The sequence below is a fragment of the Lycorma delicatula genome, chromosome 7 (assembly GCF_047948215.1).
Source record: "Lycorma delicatula isolate Av1 chromosome 7, ASM4794821v1, whole genome shotgun sequence".
In the NCBI taxonomy this organism is placed as follows: Eukaryota; Metazoa; Arthropoda; class Insecta; order Hemiptera; family Fulgoridae; genus Lycorma; species Lycorma delicatula.
In genome coordinates this window covers 2,813,860-2,831,868 of record NC_134461.1, presented here as the reverse complement: position 1 = coordinate 2,831,868, position 18,009 = coordinate 2,813,860, and the positions used below count along the sequence as shown (strand labels likewise).

At 35.6% G+C, this 18,009-nt stretch overlaps 1 protein-coding gene across 3 annotated transcripts in view; it reads right to left on the bottom strand.

Moving 5' to 3' along the window:
• The window catches only part of LOC142327592 (integrin alpha-PS2-like), a 134,468-nt gene that overhangs the window by 66,796 nt on the left and 49,663 nt on the right, over window positions 1-18,009 (bottom strand). For 2 of the 3 annotated variants that reach the window (XM_075370771.1, XM_075370768.1), the window contains 5 exons: window positions 17,464-17,547; window positions 14,133-14,311; window positions 8,513-8,722; window positions 6,585-6,690; window positions 1,722-1,956 (listed from right to left, as the gene is read on the bottom strand). In XM_075370771.1, the coding sequence (XP_075226886.1) occupies window positions 1,722-1,956; window positions 6,585-6,690; window positions 8,513-8,722; window positions 14,133-14,311; window positions 17,464-17,547 (814 nt within the window). The remainder of the gene's footprint in view (window positions 1-1,721; window positions 1,957-6,584; window positions 6,691-8,512; window positions 8,723-14,132; window positions 14,312-17,463; window positions 17,548-18,009) is intronic. The other variant, XM_075370770.1, reaches the window with a different exon arrangement.

Genomic DNA, 18,009 nt, shown 5'->3' with positions numbered 1-18,009 from the left:
TACACGTCGGGGATAGGGTGCTTGGCTTCCACAGGGTGATGTTATTCATTCTCGTTGGGAACGGCCGCTTTCTGCGATCGTGGTCGGCTCGATCTCGTTGGGTGTCTTCGGGATGCCTCAGTTTTCTGATGAGCAATTCACCATCATGCGAGTCTCGAGGGGTACGCTCGATATTGTATTGGTGTCGGGATACTTCCACCTTGGATGGAGTATCGATGACTTTTTGGCGAAGTTGGAGCAACTTCTGGACGGTCTCCTGGGCATCAGAGTGTTGATTGTTAACGCCAAGTGTTCCGCCAGGGGTTCACCACTCACTGACTCCAAAGGTGCTGGTCTCGCACAATTTGTTGAAGCCAGGAACCTCTACTTGCTTAACGAGGCAAAACAACCGCCGACTTTCTCTTCCAAAGTGGGGGAAAGTTACATCGATGTCACCTTGGTGACGGGCGATCTGCTTAGGTGTACAAGTAGTTAGAATGTCAGGCCCGAGGTCATTATGAGTGATCATAAGCTTATAACCTATGAGATAGCTTACGGTGGCGGTCCAAGTGCTCTTGATTCGGGTCGCTATAACCTAAGGGGTGCCTTACAGGGGTGGAATGGCGCATGGAGCACAGGGACGAGGTGGAATTGATGGCTGAACAATTCGATCTGGCCATCAAGTCTGACTGCGATAGGGTTCTACGGCGGCATCGGCCGATGGACTCATTTCTAATTCGAGGCCAGTATGGCTGCATGAAAGGGGTTGACACCGAGGATTGATTTTAAATGCTCTTGCCGAGTTGGAAAGCGCCGGCTGTAAATATGTTTTGGCAATTTTTATTGACATAGAGGCAGCATTTCCTTCCTTGTATTGGTGTTCTGTCCTCTATGAGTCGGAACACCGCAATGTGATCGCACGGCTTGGTTTAAGGATGCGCACCTAGTTGCGGAAAAATCCGTCACCAGGGGAAATCCGCAGAGGTTCTGTCCCTTGCTGTGGAACCTGGTATTGGACAGATTTTTGGGACTGATATTCCAAGAAGGGGTCACGGTCCATGCTTTCGCCGATAACTGTCTCCTGTTCGTGGTAATTTACGATCGCAGCTAGAAAACCGAGCGCAGGGGGCTTTGTCAATCACAGAGGGCTGGATGGGCATTCAAAATTTAAGGATTTCTGTGCCCAAGACGAAGTTCTCAAGGGTGCAGACAAATTATCATACATCTTCGTCTGCGGAGGGAGGCTTTACAGCCTCGCGATGGGACCATGGCAGCAAGAATGGCACGCCACAACTAAGGGAAGGTACTTGTATAGATTTATACATGATCTGGTGGGAAGGTATGCCTCTCCTTCGTTTTTAAGGGCAACGGGAGCCTGAGTGCTCTCTCATGTAAATTAAAACCAATATTTGTTTGGGTTCCACCTGGCAGCTGATGAGCTGTGCGTCTGTCAGGTTCGATTGCCCATCTCTTGGGGGCATTTTGATGTATCAGCTTTAAATTAAAAATTATTCTATTGATGTTATTCAAGTTTATTTAAATGGTGTAATTAATTTATTTATTTCTGATATATTTTGAATATTCTCTCTACTTACATATACACTAAGAAAAAATAATTTTCAAGTATAAAAGTTTGTAAAATAGAAAAATAAAAAAATACATACAAAGCTATTTATGCAGTACAAAAATAAATAACTACAATAATTTAATCTATTTCTTAATAATATATATTCTAATTATACCTAATCAAAACAGATGTGTCAGATGCATAAGAACCGACAATTAAATCAGGAAAAGAATTTTTATCTAGATCAAAGCCACCAGACAGTGAAAATCCAAAAGTAGATATTTTACTTGATATCTGTTCTGCTTTAATAACTTGAGAATACTTATTGCGGATACCTTTAGCTGATCCAAGATAAATATACACAGAACCTAATCCTTGTTCTCCATCATAAGGAGCTCCGATTGCTACGTCTGAAATTATTAATAAAACATATTAAATATCATAATTAAATTACAACATGCTTAAAGTTTGAGTGCTCAAACATAGTGTGTGTTTGATTACACATCATTATTATTATCACTGATTTACCTTTCATTTCGTTCGTTTTCTGAGGCATTCACGGTCACAAACGGTACTGTCAAATCTTGACGAGGCGCGGGGTTTACGCTTCCAGCCTTGATAGAGCTGTGTCAAGGCTCTCGGGCAAGGTTGACCAGCTGGTGGAGTGAGTCAGGGGTTTCAAGCCGGTGACGGGTGAAGCTCTTGGCGGACTGCCGCCCCTGGGCCTAAGCAGCCAAGTCCACCGCTGACAGTCCAGGCTCCGGCTGCAAAAATTAAGAGGGCCACTGTCAAGGCAATTCCGATCACACCAGATCCGGAGGCTTCGTCAGAAATGACGGAGCTAACCCTGACAAAGGTTCGAAGAAAGAAAAGTTCCAAATTTCCCGAGTCACGAAAAGAAGAGACAATGGCGTTGTGCTGGAGATGTAAATGAGCATGTAAATGAGATGTAAAGCGGCTGCTGGAGGTCGACATTCTTAAGAAGAATGGGCTGAAGGCTTGCTAGCCGAACGGAGGCCGCAAATTTATATTGGCGGCAAATATAATATTGGCGCAAATATATATTGGGATATATTGGCGGTTGGCCGCAAATATTGGATTTGCCGAGGGCAACGAGGGTAGAGGAGCCCGAAACGCTCAGGGCCATACACAGCTAAAATCCTGTGTTGGATATGGTTGTCGAGGATTTCCTCAAGAGGACCAGGGTGGTTCGGCAGTTATGGCGGAAAGAGGCTGCAAATAGCAACTGTATAACTGTGACCTTGCCAAAGATCCGGCAGGTCTTGGTGGCCGGTGGCTGGTTGTTCCTTGGGTGGAACTCTTGCAGGGTTTTCGATCATATAGAAGTACCCGGGTGCATCAAATGTCAAAGATTTGGTTACCTATCTCTCCGTTGTAGAGCACACTCGGAGATGTATAGTCATTACGTCCTTGTTGGGCACAGGGCATCCCAACACACCGTAGGGGGAAGACACCCACCTTGTGACGTTACCGGTCGCCATACCATCCCCTCCGTTTTGAGCCCTGGGTGCTTAACCGGAGGTCGTCTTTAGACCTTTAACTGATTACATCTCACAGTCATCAGCCAGGCGTCGGTCGGGATGCCTGGACAGACATTTGCATCACTAAAATACATATCAAATTTTGCCTTCACGTAGGTCTCAAAGGACATCTTCACATCCAACCTAACATGATTCCCTTAAAGTAACTGACCGAAACTGCGGAAGCGTGAACTTCGCGCCTAGTCCAGAATTGACAGCACCGTTCGTGAGTATGAGTGCCTCAGAAAAACGAACGAGTTGAAAGTTAAATCAGAGCTACACTCATATCAATCAAAATTATGTCTTACCAAACAAGTCGACCAATTTAGGTCACCTAACTAGGGGAAAAAATTCTCATTCCGGTACGCGCAGGAGTCGGGGATAGACCCCGCAGCCTTTCTTCCAAATTCGCCCGAGAGGTACATGCCCGTAGAGAAACTATGTAATATACCGATTGGGGGAGACCCATCCAATCACACCTAAATCAGACACTATAGGAAATACATCATTCGTTTAGCGATTTGTGGGGGATTCGTCCAACCTGATCTGCCAAGACACAAGGCCCCGGTCTTCAATCTCCTGCTTTCGTTCTGACGTCAAAAGGTTATTTACCTTGGAAGTAGCGTTCCTTATGCTCATTAGCAAAAATATCTATTGGTTTGACTCTGGCTATAGCACAGACTGCCTCCCGCGAGACTGTTCTACAACCGCTGCGGGTAGTCGTCACCGCTTGTGGGATACTGTCCAACACTTTTTGGGTAGAAGGAATACAGTGAGCATTTCTGTTCGTATACTGTTAGGTCAGGGATTCTCCGACCTTAGCCAAATTTAGAGAGGTAAGCAAAAGGCCTGGCCGAGGAGGAGGCTGGAGCTTTTTCCTTTGACCTTCTCAAATAGTGGTTCAGACAATGATGGTTCGGAAATGGATGTAGGGGCGACCACTCGGGAATGTATAAACCCAAACGTTGAAGAGTTTTCACAAACTGGGGGAAGGCGTAGCTGCTTGTTTTCCTATTTAACAAACCCCAAGAGTAGCAACGTAGCTACCAAGGGGAGATTACTGCGTCGTCTATAATTCTTCCGGGCAGCTTTCACAACTCTCGCGGAAGGCTTTGAAAATCTTGCCTCAAGGCTTAAAGAAATGACTGTAGTTCAGAAACCAGCCTCGACCCTGATGCAACCGCGTAGGTATGCTGAGTTGGTCAGGGGCAGAGGTGAAACCAGCCAGTCCTCTAAGAAACCTAAGGTTACGTTTGTTAATAGGGTGGAGGGCTTGACTGTGACCAGCAGTCAGCAGAAGAAGGACCTCCAGGATACCCTTTGGGGTGTCCGGAAAGGTCTTAAAATCCAAAATATTAAAGAGAACATAAGGGATTAGTTGTAATAGTGGACTATAAAGAGACCATTCAGGCAATTAGAGATTCCACTGCGGTTAAGAAATTTGATGTAAAGGTAGACCCAAAGAGAATGCATGGGCCTCGCGTAATGTCTATGAGATAGATCGTAGCCTTACCGATGAGGATGACTTGTACCTCATTAGGGAGCAGAACACTGATTTGGATTTTGAGACAGCTTGTGAGACACAGTATTTTGACGGTTCCTATTTTTAGCCCCCGCACTTCCAGCATCACTAAAATTTTTACAATTCTGTATACAGAAGAACGATCTGGAGTAGTTGTACTGGGGAATCGTAGAGCGTACTATCGTAAACCTACTGTCTGATCAACATTCTCCGTAAAGCAAAATTACCTCAGTTTTTTCTCATTGTAAATCGTTCCATAATTCCCAATAAATAAAAACTAAATAATTTAATATTTATTAATAGTTGATGAATAACAAAGTAATAAAAAAATTATTGAAGACACTGTTAATACGTTCACTTAGACAAATCTCATTTGCAACTTGAACTTCGCTTTTAGGCTATTTTAAAAAGTTCACTGATGTTTACATACTCAACTTCTTTTTCTTCTTCTTCATTATTATTAGCATTGATCGTTTTTTATTAACATTTCATTTTTTTAATTTAAAATTTAACATCAGCGAGATGTTACTTGTCAGCTGGGCCAGACTTAATGAAAATAAAAACACCAATTTACAGTCCTACAGCATTTTTGTAGATGATAAATAAAAAACTATCAATTTTAGAAAAAAAGTATTAAATGAAATTAAAATTTTTTTTCAAAAATGTTATTCTGTAATAAAAAATATAGGTTCCTATTTAAAAAAAATAAGTTGACCTGGAAATGGTCTTTATTTGATCTTATTAAGGACAATGTAGGTTGTGAATTGTGAACGTATTTCCCGCTTGAAATGGACAAATTTTAATAAAAATATTTTTTTTCCCTAAAATGTGTAGTTTTTGAGATATAAAGACAGATTTATTAATCACACGAGTTACAGTAGTTACGTGCACTTAATAACTAAATGATTGATTATGTAATGTCCAGTTGTTATAATACAGCTTTTTCTTGCAAGCTGGCCTAGTCTGCAAATATGGTATGTCATCACATCAAAACAGTTTTTTAAAAAAGTCTATATGACAAAGTTTATAAATTTACATGTGATGCATTCTATCTCTAGTTTTCTTGAGTAAAGAATCATTTAAAAAAGGTCTCAATTGTACATCTCAAATGATTAAGAAGTTAATTGTTTGTGGTTTTCCATAAGGCTTTTATAATTTTCTACCATTTTCCCACACCAAAACCTTTCTTGAGAAATGCTCTACAGAATGATGTGAACCATCTCAAGATTCATTCCCTTGTTCTTAAGCTTTAATGTAGGTAGACAGGACAGACCCTTTTGAATTTTATATTTTGTATAGATATATTCTCTCTATGGTTGTAAATGTTTTAATGGTATAAACATCTGAGCACATCAAGCACAGTTGTAGTTGCTACCCCTTACATAATGTTCACTGTGCAACCAATCCTTGTGGTGTGTCGAGTGAATGTATCAATTGAAAGTCACTTGAATGTCACTTGCATTTCAGTGCATCTGATATACTGATGTAGAGTAGAAGACAACAAGAAACCATTTTACTCTTAATTTTTCCCAAGATGTTCAACATGGAATTTGTTGCTCATGAGCACAGTGTGATTTCCACCTCCTGCCAAGCCAAATTGCCATTTAATTATGGAATTAATAGATAATGTGAGTTTGAATGACACATTATTTATAAATAATTTAATATAACCTCACCTCTTGTTATGGAAAAAGTTGTTAAATTGTTCTCACCAGAATACTTCACTATCTTCATACCTTATCCTTCACTCTTTCTCCCTAAATAGGTACTGTGTGAATTGTTCCACCTGCCTCACCTACAGCACCTACCAAACCACTTCTTTACTGGAGCTCAGTGTTATTATAGCTCTGCTGTCCACAGACAGCAGGGATTCTAATTTCTTATTCAGAACTGTACAAAAAGCCAAACTAATTGGCTATGAGAAATAGTTAAGGCTTCTAATTCTAAAATGTAAATCTAAATGTAATAATCTCACCTCCAAATCCATCTTTATTTATATCTCCAAGAGCTGCAATTGCTAACCCAAATCTTCCTTTTGAGTACACTCCATCTCTTTCATCCCATAATGAGACGTTGAAATTCTGTATTTGGTTTAACATAATTTAAAATAAAATAAGTGAGTAATGAAATTCAAAATAAATAATCCAATTTTTAATAAATCATAATAACAAGAAAAATAACACTTTTATAAATTGTAAAACATTGTATTCCCGTAGCACAATTTCAGAATGTTAATAGAACTTCAGTTTTAATTCATCTACCTTGATGTTTTACCGCTTTCTCAGATAATAAAATATTTTATAAATTATTTCAAAGCCGAGGTTTGAAAAAAATAATGCTTTTGTTGAACTATTCAAATAATCAATTTTTTTCTTAATTTTTACATTAAATGATATTTAGAGAATCTCAAGAATCAGTGAAAGATATTGCGTAAAAAATTTGGACCTCAAAAACAGAAATGTTTTACGTTGTAGTGAATTATTTGGATTTTATTTTTGTTGAACCAAAGAAATATTTCTATTTCATATTTTGTTATTACATTCAATCCCTCCAATTACAACTGATTTGGAAAAATACAAGAAAATACTTTAAAAAGAACAAGCATGTATATCAATAACTAATTTTAAATTTCATGAACAAAGGATAAAATTTTGCATAACTTGCTGAAAATCTGTCATTTCCTAATCCTGAGCCAGAATCTTAATATGTATATAATATCACTCATTGTCAGTATATAAAAGAAGGTGTAAAATTGAATATCTCTCTTTATGGGAGGAACAGGACAGAAAATGCTTCTTGCTTCATCTTGCTTGGAACAGAAGAGAGCCTTGGGTCTAGAAAATTATAATAATTATAATCAATCTTCATAAAATAAATAACAAATGGAAAAACACGGTGGAATTTACTTTGCTTCACTCGTAAAATATACTACCTGTTTAACTAGAATATCTTCTTTAACGCTTTTCTTTTCTTTTTCCTGTTTAGCCTCCAGTAATTATCTTTCCGATAATACTTCAGAGGATGAATGAGGATGATATGTATGAATGTAAATGAAGTGTAGTCTTGTACAGCCTCAGTTTGACCGTTACTGAGATGTGTGGTTAACTGAAACCCAACTACCAAAGAACACCGGTATCTATGATCTAGTATTCAAATCCGTGTAAAAACAACTGACTTTACTAGGACTTGAACGCTAGAACTCTCGACTTCCAAATCAGTTGATTTGGGAAGACCACTAGACCAACCAAGTTCACAATTAGACCAACAGTATTAAAAGAGATACTTTTTAACTCTACTTCTCATAAACTTCTACGACTGCTTACATAATTTCAATAGAAAAGTTATGTTTTTGTTTTTTTTAATAACGTATTACATTTTCATTGTTTTATTCAACCCCACCAACAAAAGTGAACATGACTGACTATTAATGGTGTTTTCTGGGTCTAGAAAGTAGACATGAGCCTGTTTATCATATTCCATAACTTTCTCTATAATTGGCCCTTAGTGTAAAAGTATGATTTTGTGTGTTTTTCCTAGCGTGGTAGCCATAGTTATTCTTCAATAAAAATTTCCACTTTTGACCTCAACTTTTTTCTACTATGCAGGAGTAGCATATTCTTTCAATGAAGAAAAGCAATGAAATTTCCTTTATTTTTTTTTGCATTTTCTGTTATTTAATCTATGAGGATATATACTCGTATGTATACACAGAGTGTTCTGGCTAAAGTATCCAAAAGTAATGGACTATATTTAAACAACTAGTTGGAATCTCTTACATGTTGACTCAATTGATAGGAAATAAAAATTGATAGTAATAAAAATCAGTTAAAATTGTTTCAAAAAAATTAATGTTTAAGAATCAAATTGTAATTAAAATACAATTAGGAAAAGTTAAATACAAACCTGGTATTTTTGGTAAACAAAATAAACACGTCCATTTTCATATGATCCTTTAGTGTTCTTGAAATCTGTATAGAATGGGGCTCCAATAACTAAATCATCTCTGTTATCTCCATTGATATCAATTGAACACAAAGAATAACCAAAATACGCACCGATTTGTTTACCATCTATATTATGCAGTACAGTCATGTTCCACCTGTACAATATGACCTAAAATGTAAACAAATATTATATGCGATAAATTCATCTACGAAAAGGAAATTATTAAAATTATATTCATACGCATTATTTAAATACTTTTAAAATAATTGAAGAATCATAATTTGTACCTGAAGGTACGGCTTTTAAAACATAGAAGATTATACTGCTATTTAAAAAGGGAAACATAAGAATGTGAAGGAATAACAGGATAACACTGATAGTTAAAAAAAAAAAATAATTTTTGGATGATCATTTTAAACAGAACAGAAAAAGTAGAGGGAACAATGAGTGATAATGGCTATAAAATTTAATTGTGCCTATGAGTATAACAAAAACAAGGTAAATAAAATAAAAGAATCGGGAAATATGGTAAAACAGGTTAATAACAGGGCCTGTAAATAACAAAAAATCTCACATTAAATGAAAATATAATTTATTAGGAGATTCAAAATTTACTAAAAGGTTTAAGAAAGATAACTAAAAATTTACTTCATATTTTTACAATTTTTCTTGTCATTTGTTTGCCCTTTATAATAAAAAATTGAAGCCTGTCATAAGACTCAAACAAATGTTATCATTTAAAGATGCTCCAAAACATGATTAAAAGACAAAATGGCTATTTTTACTACTTAATTTATCCTCAGTAACATAATAAAATTTACTATTACATTATGAAAGAAACTTCTCGCTTAATCATCTTCTAAACTCATCTCTCTTGTAAAAATCTCTTCGCTTTGTGATCTTTTCTTCTGATTTCGTACATCGCAATACCGTAGCATCTCTTCTTGGATTTCCCTCTGGGTTTTTGACTTTTGCTTCAAAGATACCATAGCTTCTCGACCCGCATTGACTTTAGATATTTACACTATTTCAGTTTCTCTTTCCCGATACTGTTCGGTAATCTGTTCACATACAAACACTCTCTTTCTTCATCTTTAATTTTATTTCTTATAGTTTTCCCATTATTATACTGAAATTCCAATTCAACCTCTCACATTTTACTTCTTTCTTGATCTAAATACCTGCTGCACATATGAACATCAGCAGAGCCTATTAAACTGTATAAATTTCTTTATATATTTTTTTCATTTTATACCAGAGATTCCTAATATTCTGGTAAAAAGTAGATGGCTTCTGGCCTCTTACATTTCTGGTTTTCTTTACATTTCTCAATCTGTAAATATCGCTTTATATATTTAAATTCCATATTCAGTAGAGCACCATAAATTTTAAAAACTCTTTCCCCTCCAGAAAAGATTATTCTTTTCTTGTTTCACTGCTACTTTCCATCAATATTTTGTTAATATAAATTCAACCGTTGTTCAAGCTCTTTCTAAACCTCTTCTTTCCTTTCACCATAAATAATGTCCCTATTACCTAATCATACACACCGTTTCCTCTTACTTTTTTTACCCGATCCATTGCTACTATGAACGCATTTTTCTTTGTTATAATTCTGATTATTTTATTTGGGAACCGATTGGTATTTTGCAGTCAGTGTAAATTATTCTCACCGTGTGTCATTTTCCTATAGCTAAAAGAGCCCGATTTTATTAATACATATGTATTAGTAAGTAATGATGCTGCACATTGATTAACTTCAATAATAATCAGAAGTGCCACCGTTAAATCTTTTGATATCGCCACTTTCTTTCGCACTGTCTTAACAAAAATATTAAAGTCTGATCTTCGTGATCAAAAAACAAATTGTTCTTTTTTCAATTCCGACTCTATTATTTTTCTTATTCTGGTCTACAGCATAATCAAAACACATTTTGCCTGTTTTTGGTTTTGATTCCTCTATAACTGCTACAGTTTTTCTCTCGTCTGTATTAATAACTTTTCTGTCAAACAACTGGTGCTATTTTAGCCTTCAACAGCACTCTAAATAGTCTGTAAATTCATTGTAGAACTACAAGAGCAGCTTTCATAATTTCTGTTAAAACTCAGTCTTCTGATATTTATCCTATTTTCACCTTCTCTACCGCCAGGATATACGCTACATGAAATTGATTTTTTATACCTTTCTAATGAATTTCCCTCTTCGCATATGCTTTGTTTAAATTTTTCTTTATTAAGGATTAAATATCTAAACCGATTACGGAATATAAAATTTTATATTTCTTAAAAAATTAAATTTTGAAAACATCGGAGTCTTATACGGGTACGTAATTAAAATTTTAATTCAAAAATATGCCAAACTTTAAACGACGAAAATATATTAATAGAAAAACCAATTTAAAATGTTATTATTAAAATAAATTTTTAATTGAACGTTAATGAATCTGAAAGTGTCCCTGCTAGTATTAGTGTTGACAAGTATCTCATGTCCAGATGAAATTAATTTATTTAATGAATAAATTACATAAGTATTCTCTAAGAATTTGTAATCTTTTATGACATGTTATGATTTTGGTTAAAAACTGTAAATCTTAACTTATAAAACCATAATCTTCCAAACTTCACAATTTCTACTGGCTCTTATATTAATCATTTAAATTTTTTTTGAAATAATTCCATTATATAGCAAAGAGATATGAATCTAGCGTATAATTTCAAACAAACCTCAGTAATTCCAGTGTTATCGAAGATACTAGAAAAAGTAATAATGATGTTGATAATATAACTTCTTCTTTTTTTTTTAAGTAGGGCTACCACATACCCTGAAACCCTGCCGTCTCTTCCCACAAACAGGTAAGCTACTAAGGGGAAAAATTATTGTGGCTGGAAGTCCTATGCGAGTAAGCAACTCAAGCATTAATACACTCACGTTATCTTCAACATTCATATATAACGCTACAATATTTGCAAGGTAAAAATGGACATATAACGTAGAATATAAATATAAATACTTACAATTGAACATACTCATCGACATCAAGCAGCATTGTAATACAATGATGATTTAAAATCCAATGTAGGACAATGACACATAATACACACTTGTATATGCAAATGTATCAGATAATCCAATCGTTACATCATCATAGTTAAAATGAGTTCAGAGTTATTATTATCGCTGGTTTGAAAACATACATTGAATTAAAAAAGAAATTATGCGGTTCGACAGTTCGTTAACAACCTGTGTACCTTCTGATGTAAGTGAGTAATCATGAACTCCGTCGTTCCGGGGGAAAACGGTGGTCCTCTCCGGGTGTTGGTCGGATATCGGGTATCTCAAGACCGCGTTGTTACTGGGCGTTTCCGACCGGCAAACACTCCTTCGCGTGGTACGATTCGAGGACACAGCCAGGCGGGAAGTTTGACCGAGGCGGTACATCTGCCAAATGATAACGCAGGTATCCTAAGGTTCAGCGAGGACACCTCGCGTAGAGCAAAAGGCCAAATGCTGATTTGATCCCGATGTCCAGTACGCATAGGGACTGCGAAAGCACGGCCTGTAGATCCTTTTGGATCGAAGAGATTTCAGCAAGAGGTGTCAGAAAAGTTACCACATCGGCTCTTCCTATCACGGAAGATCGGCTCTTCCTATCACGGGGAAGCAGAATTCGCCAAGCGTCGGATCGTTCACCCGCCAATATGGAACGCGAGCTGGGATCTTTGAAAAGCACTAAGTTTATACGGCGTGGAGGTAGTCGTTTCCGAATTAGCCGATGGAGAATTTAGAAAATTTTTCTGGTTAGGGTTAAGTTCTTCAAACGTTGATCATTCCTTCTTGATATAATGATTTTTCTTATTCCTGCTACCCCGTTCGCAAAAAAGGGGCAAAATTTAATGTTGCCAAGCTGCGTGCCTATTAATAACACAATAACCTTTAAATCGTAACGTATAGTCCGACGATAGTTGTACTGAATTTTTTCTAATTTGATTTTCATATCGTCATGTTAATCGCATAAGGAAATTTTTTCATCGTTCCAAAGGTCACCCTTTAAACTAGTTTTCGTAAAATCAACGATCAGTCTGCATTCAGTAGAGTTACGTTCACGATGAAGTGCATCCATAACAGCAGAAATATTGTTACAGTACATTAAATTATTTTCTTCAGAATATAAATAGTGAAACTCTTCCTCGTGAAACACGCTTTAGTGTCAGGATGAAAAAAATTCCAACCGTTCATCCTAGATTCCAGAAGCTCGGCTTCTTTCTTCGACAAGTTCAAAGTCTGAGCGACGTCGTTTAATTCACTTTAAATTATCAAACGGTTCACAGGAAGAGAATTGTGATCCAGAAGCAGGTTCATCTCACTGCTCACGTCGAACTTTAGCGGTTATATCATATTCCGATTCATCTTCCACAGTTAAATTTGTCGATGGATGAGACGCATCTAAGTCCTTACTATCAGGCCTTGTAGCAGACGGTAAATTTTAGTACTGCGCTGTACGCTTGGATTTACTACTTATTCCTTTCAATTTTATTATACAGAAGTAACGATCGGACAAACGGGTTTGTCGTTCACGCTAGAACATCGGTAAGGCAAAACTCACGCGCCGATTACCCTAACGCAGTCTGTCAGATGTTTCACTCAGGCCCGACAGCAGATGCGAGGGGCCCGGTTCTTATCTTGATCCCCAACTTTACAGCCAAAATATAGTTCTTAACTAGCGAAGACAAACTTATCTTTTAACTAGCGGAGACAAACTTCGTCGTCATTTTTAAACGCAAAACTCCCACATACGTAACAGAAGTCGTCCGAATAATTTACGCACCGCCTTGTCATATTAATTCGCTAACACAACGTACTTGATAAATAACTGTAAATCATAAAACCGCATTCTGCGCATACACAGCGAACGTTTAAACTATAACGTGTGTTTACATGCGTGTAAAAGCAAACGAATCATCACGCGCGAGTCATCATGTGTACGCAGCTATCGTCTTCATAATTGCATATTACGAAGGCTTATTACTACGGCATGATATATTTACACTCCACCCTCTGTTAAAATGAAGTCGTTTAAAATGTTCTTTTATGTACGTAAGTTTCCTTTAAAAAAAAAATTCGTAGCGTACCGCAAAAGCAATATTTTTTTTTAAACGTTGGAAAAATTCTGAATTTTTAAATACAGCGTAAAAAGTTACAATATCACGAACACAATTAAACTTTCATATGAAAAAAACTATGTTTTTCAGCGTACCGGATAATGTGATGAACGATAATGAATTTTGTAGTTTACGAAAAAAATGCCGCTTCTGTCCAGGATTTGAATCTGAACCTTCGAATGCAAAATAGAACGCTACCACTCACCCTAGAAGATCGGTAAAGTACTGTCGACTTAAATTTACATCCTTTTTTTTCATAAATATACAAATTAACATTTGTTAATTAAAATACATAACAAAAATTAAAATTAACGTATTCTTTACAAAAATAAAAAGCGCCGAATTAAAATTTCCTTTGAAAGGAACAGCGCCGTTAATTTAAAAATGAATCGTTTACGATTTAAAAATTTAAACATACCTTTCCGAGTAAATAAGTACCGCGCGGCATACCTACAGCGACATCAGTCTGTCCATTTTGTCCACCAAAATCTCCGGTCACCATAGAATAACCCAAGTAGGAGTCGTCAAATAACTTGGATCCATCCATTGTCGAGATAACATCAGGCTCCTTATACACACGCCTAAGTTGCCTCCGACCTACAGGTGGTACAAAACATAAAAATCAAATACATCGACAGAGATTTGGTCCACCATATAATCGCGTAAGTTCCTACTACAATAACTGTTACAAGTTGTTTTACAGACTAGCAATTTCCTTCTTTACAAATCGTTTGCTCTCGGTTTCCGATTTATGTTTTTTTTTTTATATCCTTTTTATGTTGCTATAATAAGCCTCGTGTAACTTGGCGAGTGACTTTGCTGTGTTACACAGTAAAGTGTAAAAAATCGTAGAAAAAATGTAATTACATCATTAGAATCGTCAATCTTTTTTGCGTAAAATATGTAAAATACCATGTGCGTCTCGTTTTTAGTCTTCTTTTTACGGCATGAAGATAAAAATAACACGTTTTTTCAGGAGATTTTCCGATAAGTAAAATTAAGATAGCTATAAAAAACAAATCGTCAGAGATAAAAGTCCGATAATCTATTACGTTATTCATCTGACTCTTATTTATCGCTCTGTCAACCAGTTTGATTTATTTATTTACAATTTAAATTTACACGATCATCCGTCAGACATAAGTCTGTCGAAAGATATACTAAAGAATTATTATTACATTATTAAGTGGTTATTGCATGATGTCGTGGTAAACAAGTCGATAATAACAAATTTCAGGTAAAAAATGCGTTAAAACAGAACCGTCTAAACGATTCCGATACGAAATTTATCGCAAAAACCATCAAAACTTGGGGTTGCGGTTATTTTGCAAAAATCATTTAATCGAACCGGTAATCAATAGAGCGATATAAGTAAGGGTTAGATGAACAATAGTAACTTCTTATCGCGGCCGATTATTCTTTTTATAGCTGTATACATTTTTCTTAATTTCCTGAAAACGTGTTTTCTATTTTCGCGCTAATAAAAAGAAAAAAAAAAACAACACGGAAATGATGTTTTATACATTTTACGCAGAAAATATTAAACATTCTAATAACGAATTACATTTTTTTTTATGATTTTTTTCCGTGTTTTTCACAGTAACACGGTAAGGTCAGCCGCTAAGTTGTATGGCCCTTAATATAAGAGTTAATCTCGCTATCACTCTCTCGCTCTCTCTCTCTCCCTCACTGCATTTCACATTCGCTAGTAAATATATTAGCGAATAATATATTTTGTAGAATAAAGATTCTTACTTAGTATTATTCTATATATTTTTAGTGTAGCGTTTAGAAATGGAATAATTTTTTTAACGTAAATTTAATTTTCGTTGTTATTATTTTACGATTATAACTGGTTTTCTTTTTATAGCGTTTTTCAATTATACCTAGCGTTTCCTATATTGGAATACCGCATGTATTATTGTATTATAAAAATATTGTTTCGCATCGTTAGATATAAGTAATTTAAATATATTTTGTAATTGATTTTTTAATCGAATTAATTTTTAACGTTATAACTTTCTAACTAATTTCAATAACAAAAATCTTTCGGTTAACGTATAACAATAAAAAACAAAATTTACATAAGCTCTTTCAAAAATTCCGACCCGCATACATTTTTGTACTTCAAAAGCGAGCAAAATTTTAAGCTTAAAAATTGCCGATTCTTATAGAGCGACTTAATTCGATATTATAAAAATCCCTTCTTTATACGTATTTTATTCTACCGTTTTTATTAAAAGTAATCGATCGGTTGAACCACTGAAATATAGAAATATAGTATTTCTGTATTTCAGTCGGTCGAACGCATATACAATATTCATTCAAATTTTAAAAGAAATAAAAATATTTTTTTTCGTTGAACCGCCTCGACTATAAACGACGGGTTTCACTCGACCGCCGTAGCCTTAAAAGAAATTTAAAAATCTTTAAATAAAACGAAGAAATGTTTTTAATAACCGGTTCCGGTTCCTTCTACTCGATCGATGAATTTAAAAATTCATTCCTCAAAACGGAAAGAAACTACGATGACAAAAAACTCGTTATTTTTGGGAACCGTTTATCGGTTAGGAGAAGTAGAACGAATCAAAGGTTATCCGCTATAGACTTAATTAGCAATAAACGGTATGCGGTACTAATAACCGAAAAGAAGGATAATGTAAATCGGTCGGAGGACAAACAAACCGATAAAAAAGCGGCCACTCGTTTTAAAAATGTCGGTAGTATGACAAAACATGATAATTTTTTCTAACAAACACCGTTTTGAAGTCTAAAGGGTCGGAGTAAACTTTATACGCAAAAGTCTAAACGAATACACTTCTGTTCGTATTCGACAAACCTCGAAACACCCGACGATAAAGATATTTTTTGGAGAACGATTAATTTTTAGAGACCGGGACCGTCGCATCCTAAGAAGGAATTTTGACATTTGACAAGTAGATAGATTTACTCTAGAAAAAAGAGGTTCCACTTTTTCAAGAAACGTTTCCGTCCGACGATACAATTTTCTAGCGAGATCTTCCACATCGCGGTTAAAAATACAATTTCTTTACCGATAATAAAATAATAGTATTTTCAAGACTCGAAAACTCGCTAGACAAAGCCGGTAGAGAATGTACGGGCAATTCGTAAACGAAGAATTTGCACGAGAGATCGTACAAACTGTAAAGTTCCACGATAGCGAATCGAGAAATACCTACCAGGAACCGGTCGAATCGGTGCTGATATTGAGATGAAATAATAAATAATAGAGTACAAATCGGCTATTAAAACTAATATCTCTTTATTTATACGTTTTAAGAAAATGCCGTTCTTTATTAAGCGATCCGATTAATTTGAGCGGTACTATATAGGTCGATTTGAAAGTTATTTTTTGTTCTTCCTAGCACTGTCGCTTAACGTTCGTAGTCGATGCGTTTCTGAGTACCTCCTTTTTCAAAACTACTCTTAGCACTTTAGGAGCGCTTTTAGCACTCCTGGAGTGCTATGAATGTACGGTATCTATGGAGCGAATGAAGATACTAAAAAATGCTTCGGCTACGAATGTTTGAGTGACAGTACTAGAAAGGACAGAAAATAACACTTAAATTAATTACGAAACAACCGATACTGCAGGTCGTTTTAAAAATAACAATACCGGCAGTAGATCGCTAGGTGTACGCCGACACGCCGACAAGGTAAAAATCAAATTTTTATTAGACAGATTTAAATATTTATATGCGATCATATTTTAGCTTAGAATACATTACCGTCGATATAAGAATCTTTGATGATGTTGTAATCGGGTAGAGGAATCGGTAATCTAGCTCTGCTATCGATAGAATGTACCTGACCTGAGAAAAAACAATAATTATCACAGCAATATAAAATATGTTATCGTAATTATAATTTCTTATCATAATAATCGATAAAATTATTATTTTTTATTTACTATTACAACAACAGACAATTATAGGTCTGATAATGAATTTCAGTAATTGTGAAAAATAGCCACGACTGACCATAAAGCCAAATAAGTTACCGCTCCGCCTGGGAGGGCGTACTAAAAATACCAAAGAAAACCAAAAAAAAAACAAAAATGAAGAGTTATTTAAAATACGTACAAGATTCCGGTACTATGAAAGAACCGATTATAAAATCTAAAGATTATAAACTTCCTGTGTACCGTTTTTTCATAGATCTCTGAAAGGCATTAGATTCAATCAAAACCGATGTAATTAACACCTTATCTAGGAAAATGTCAACGACCGACTTTTAATACGACCAAAGGGATTTAGGATAACTCTTCGTTTTTC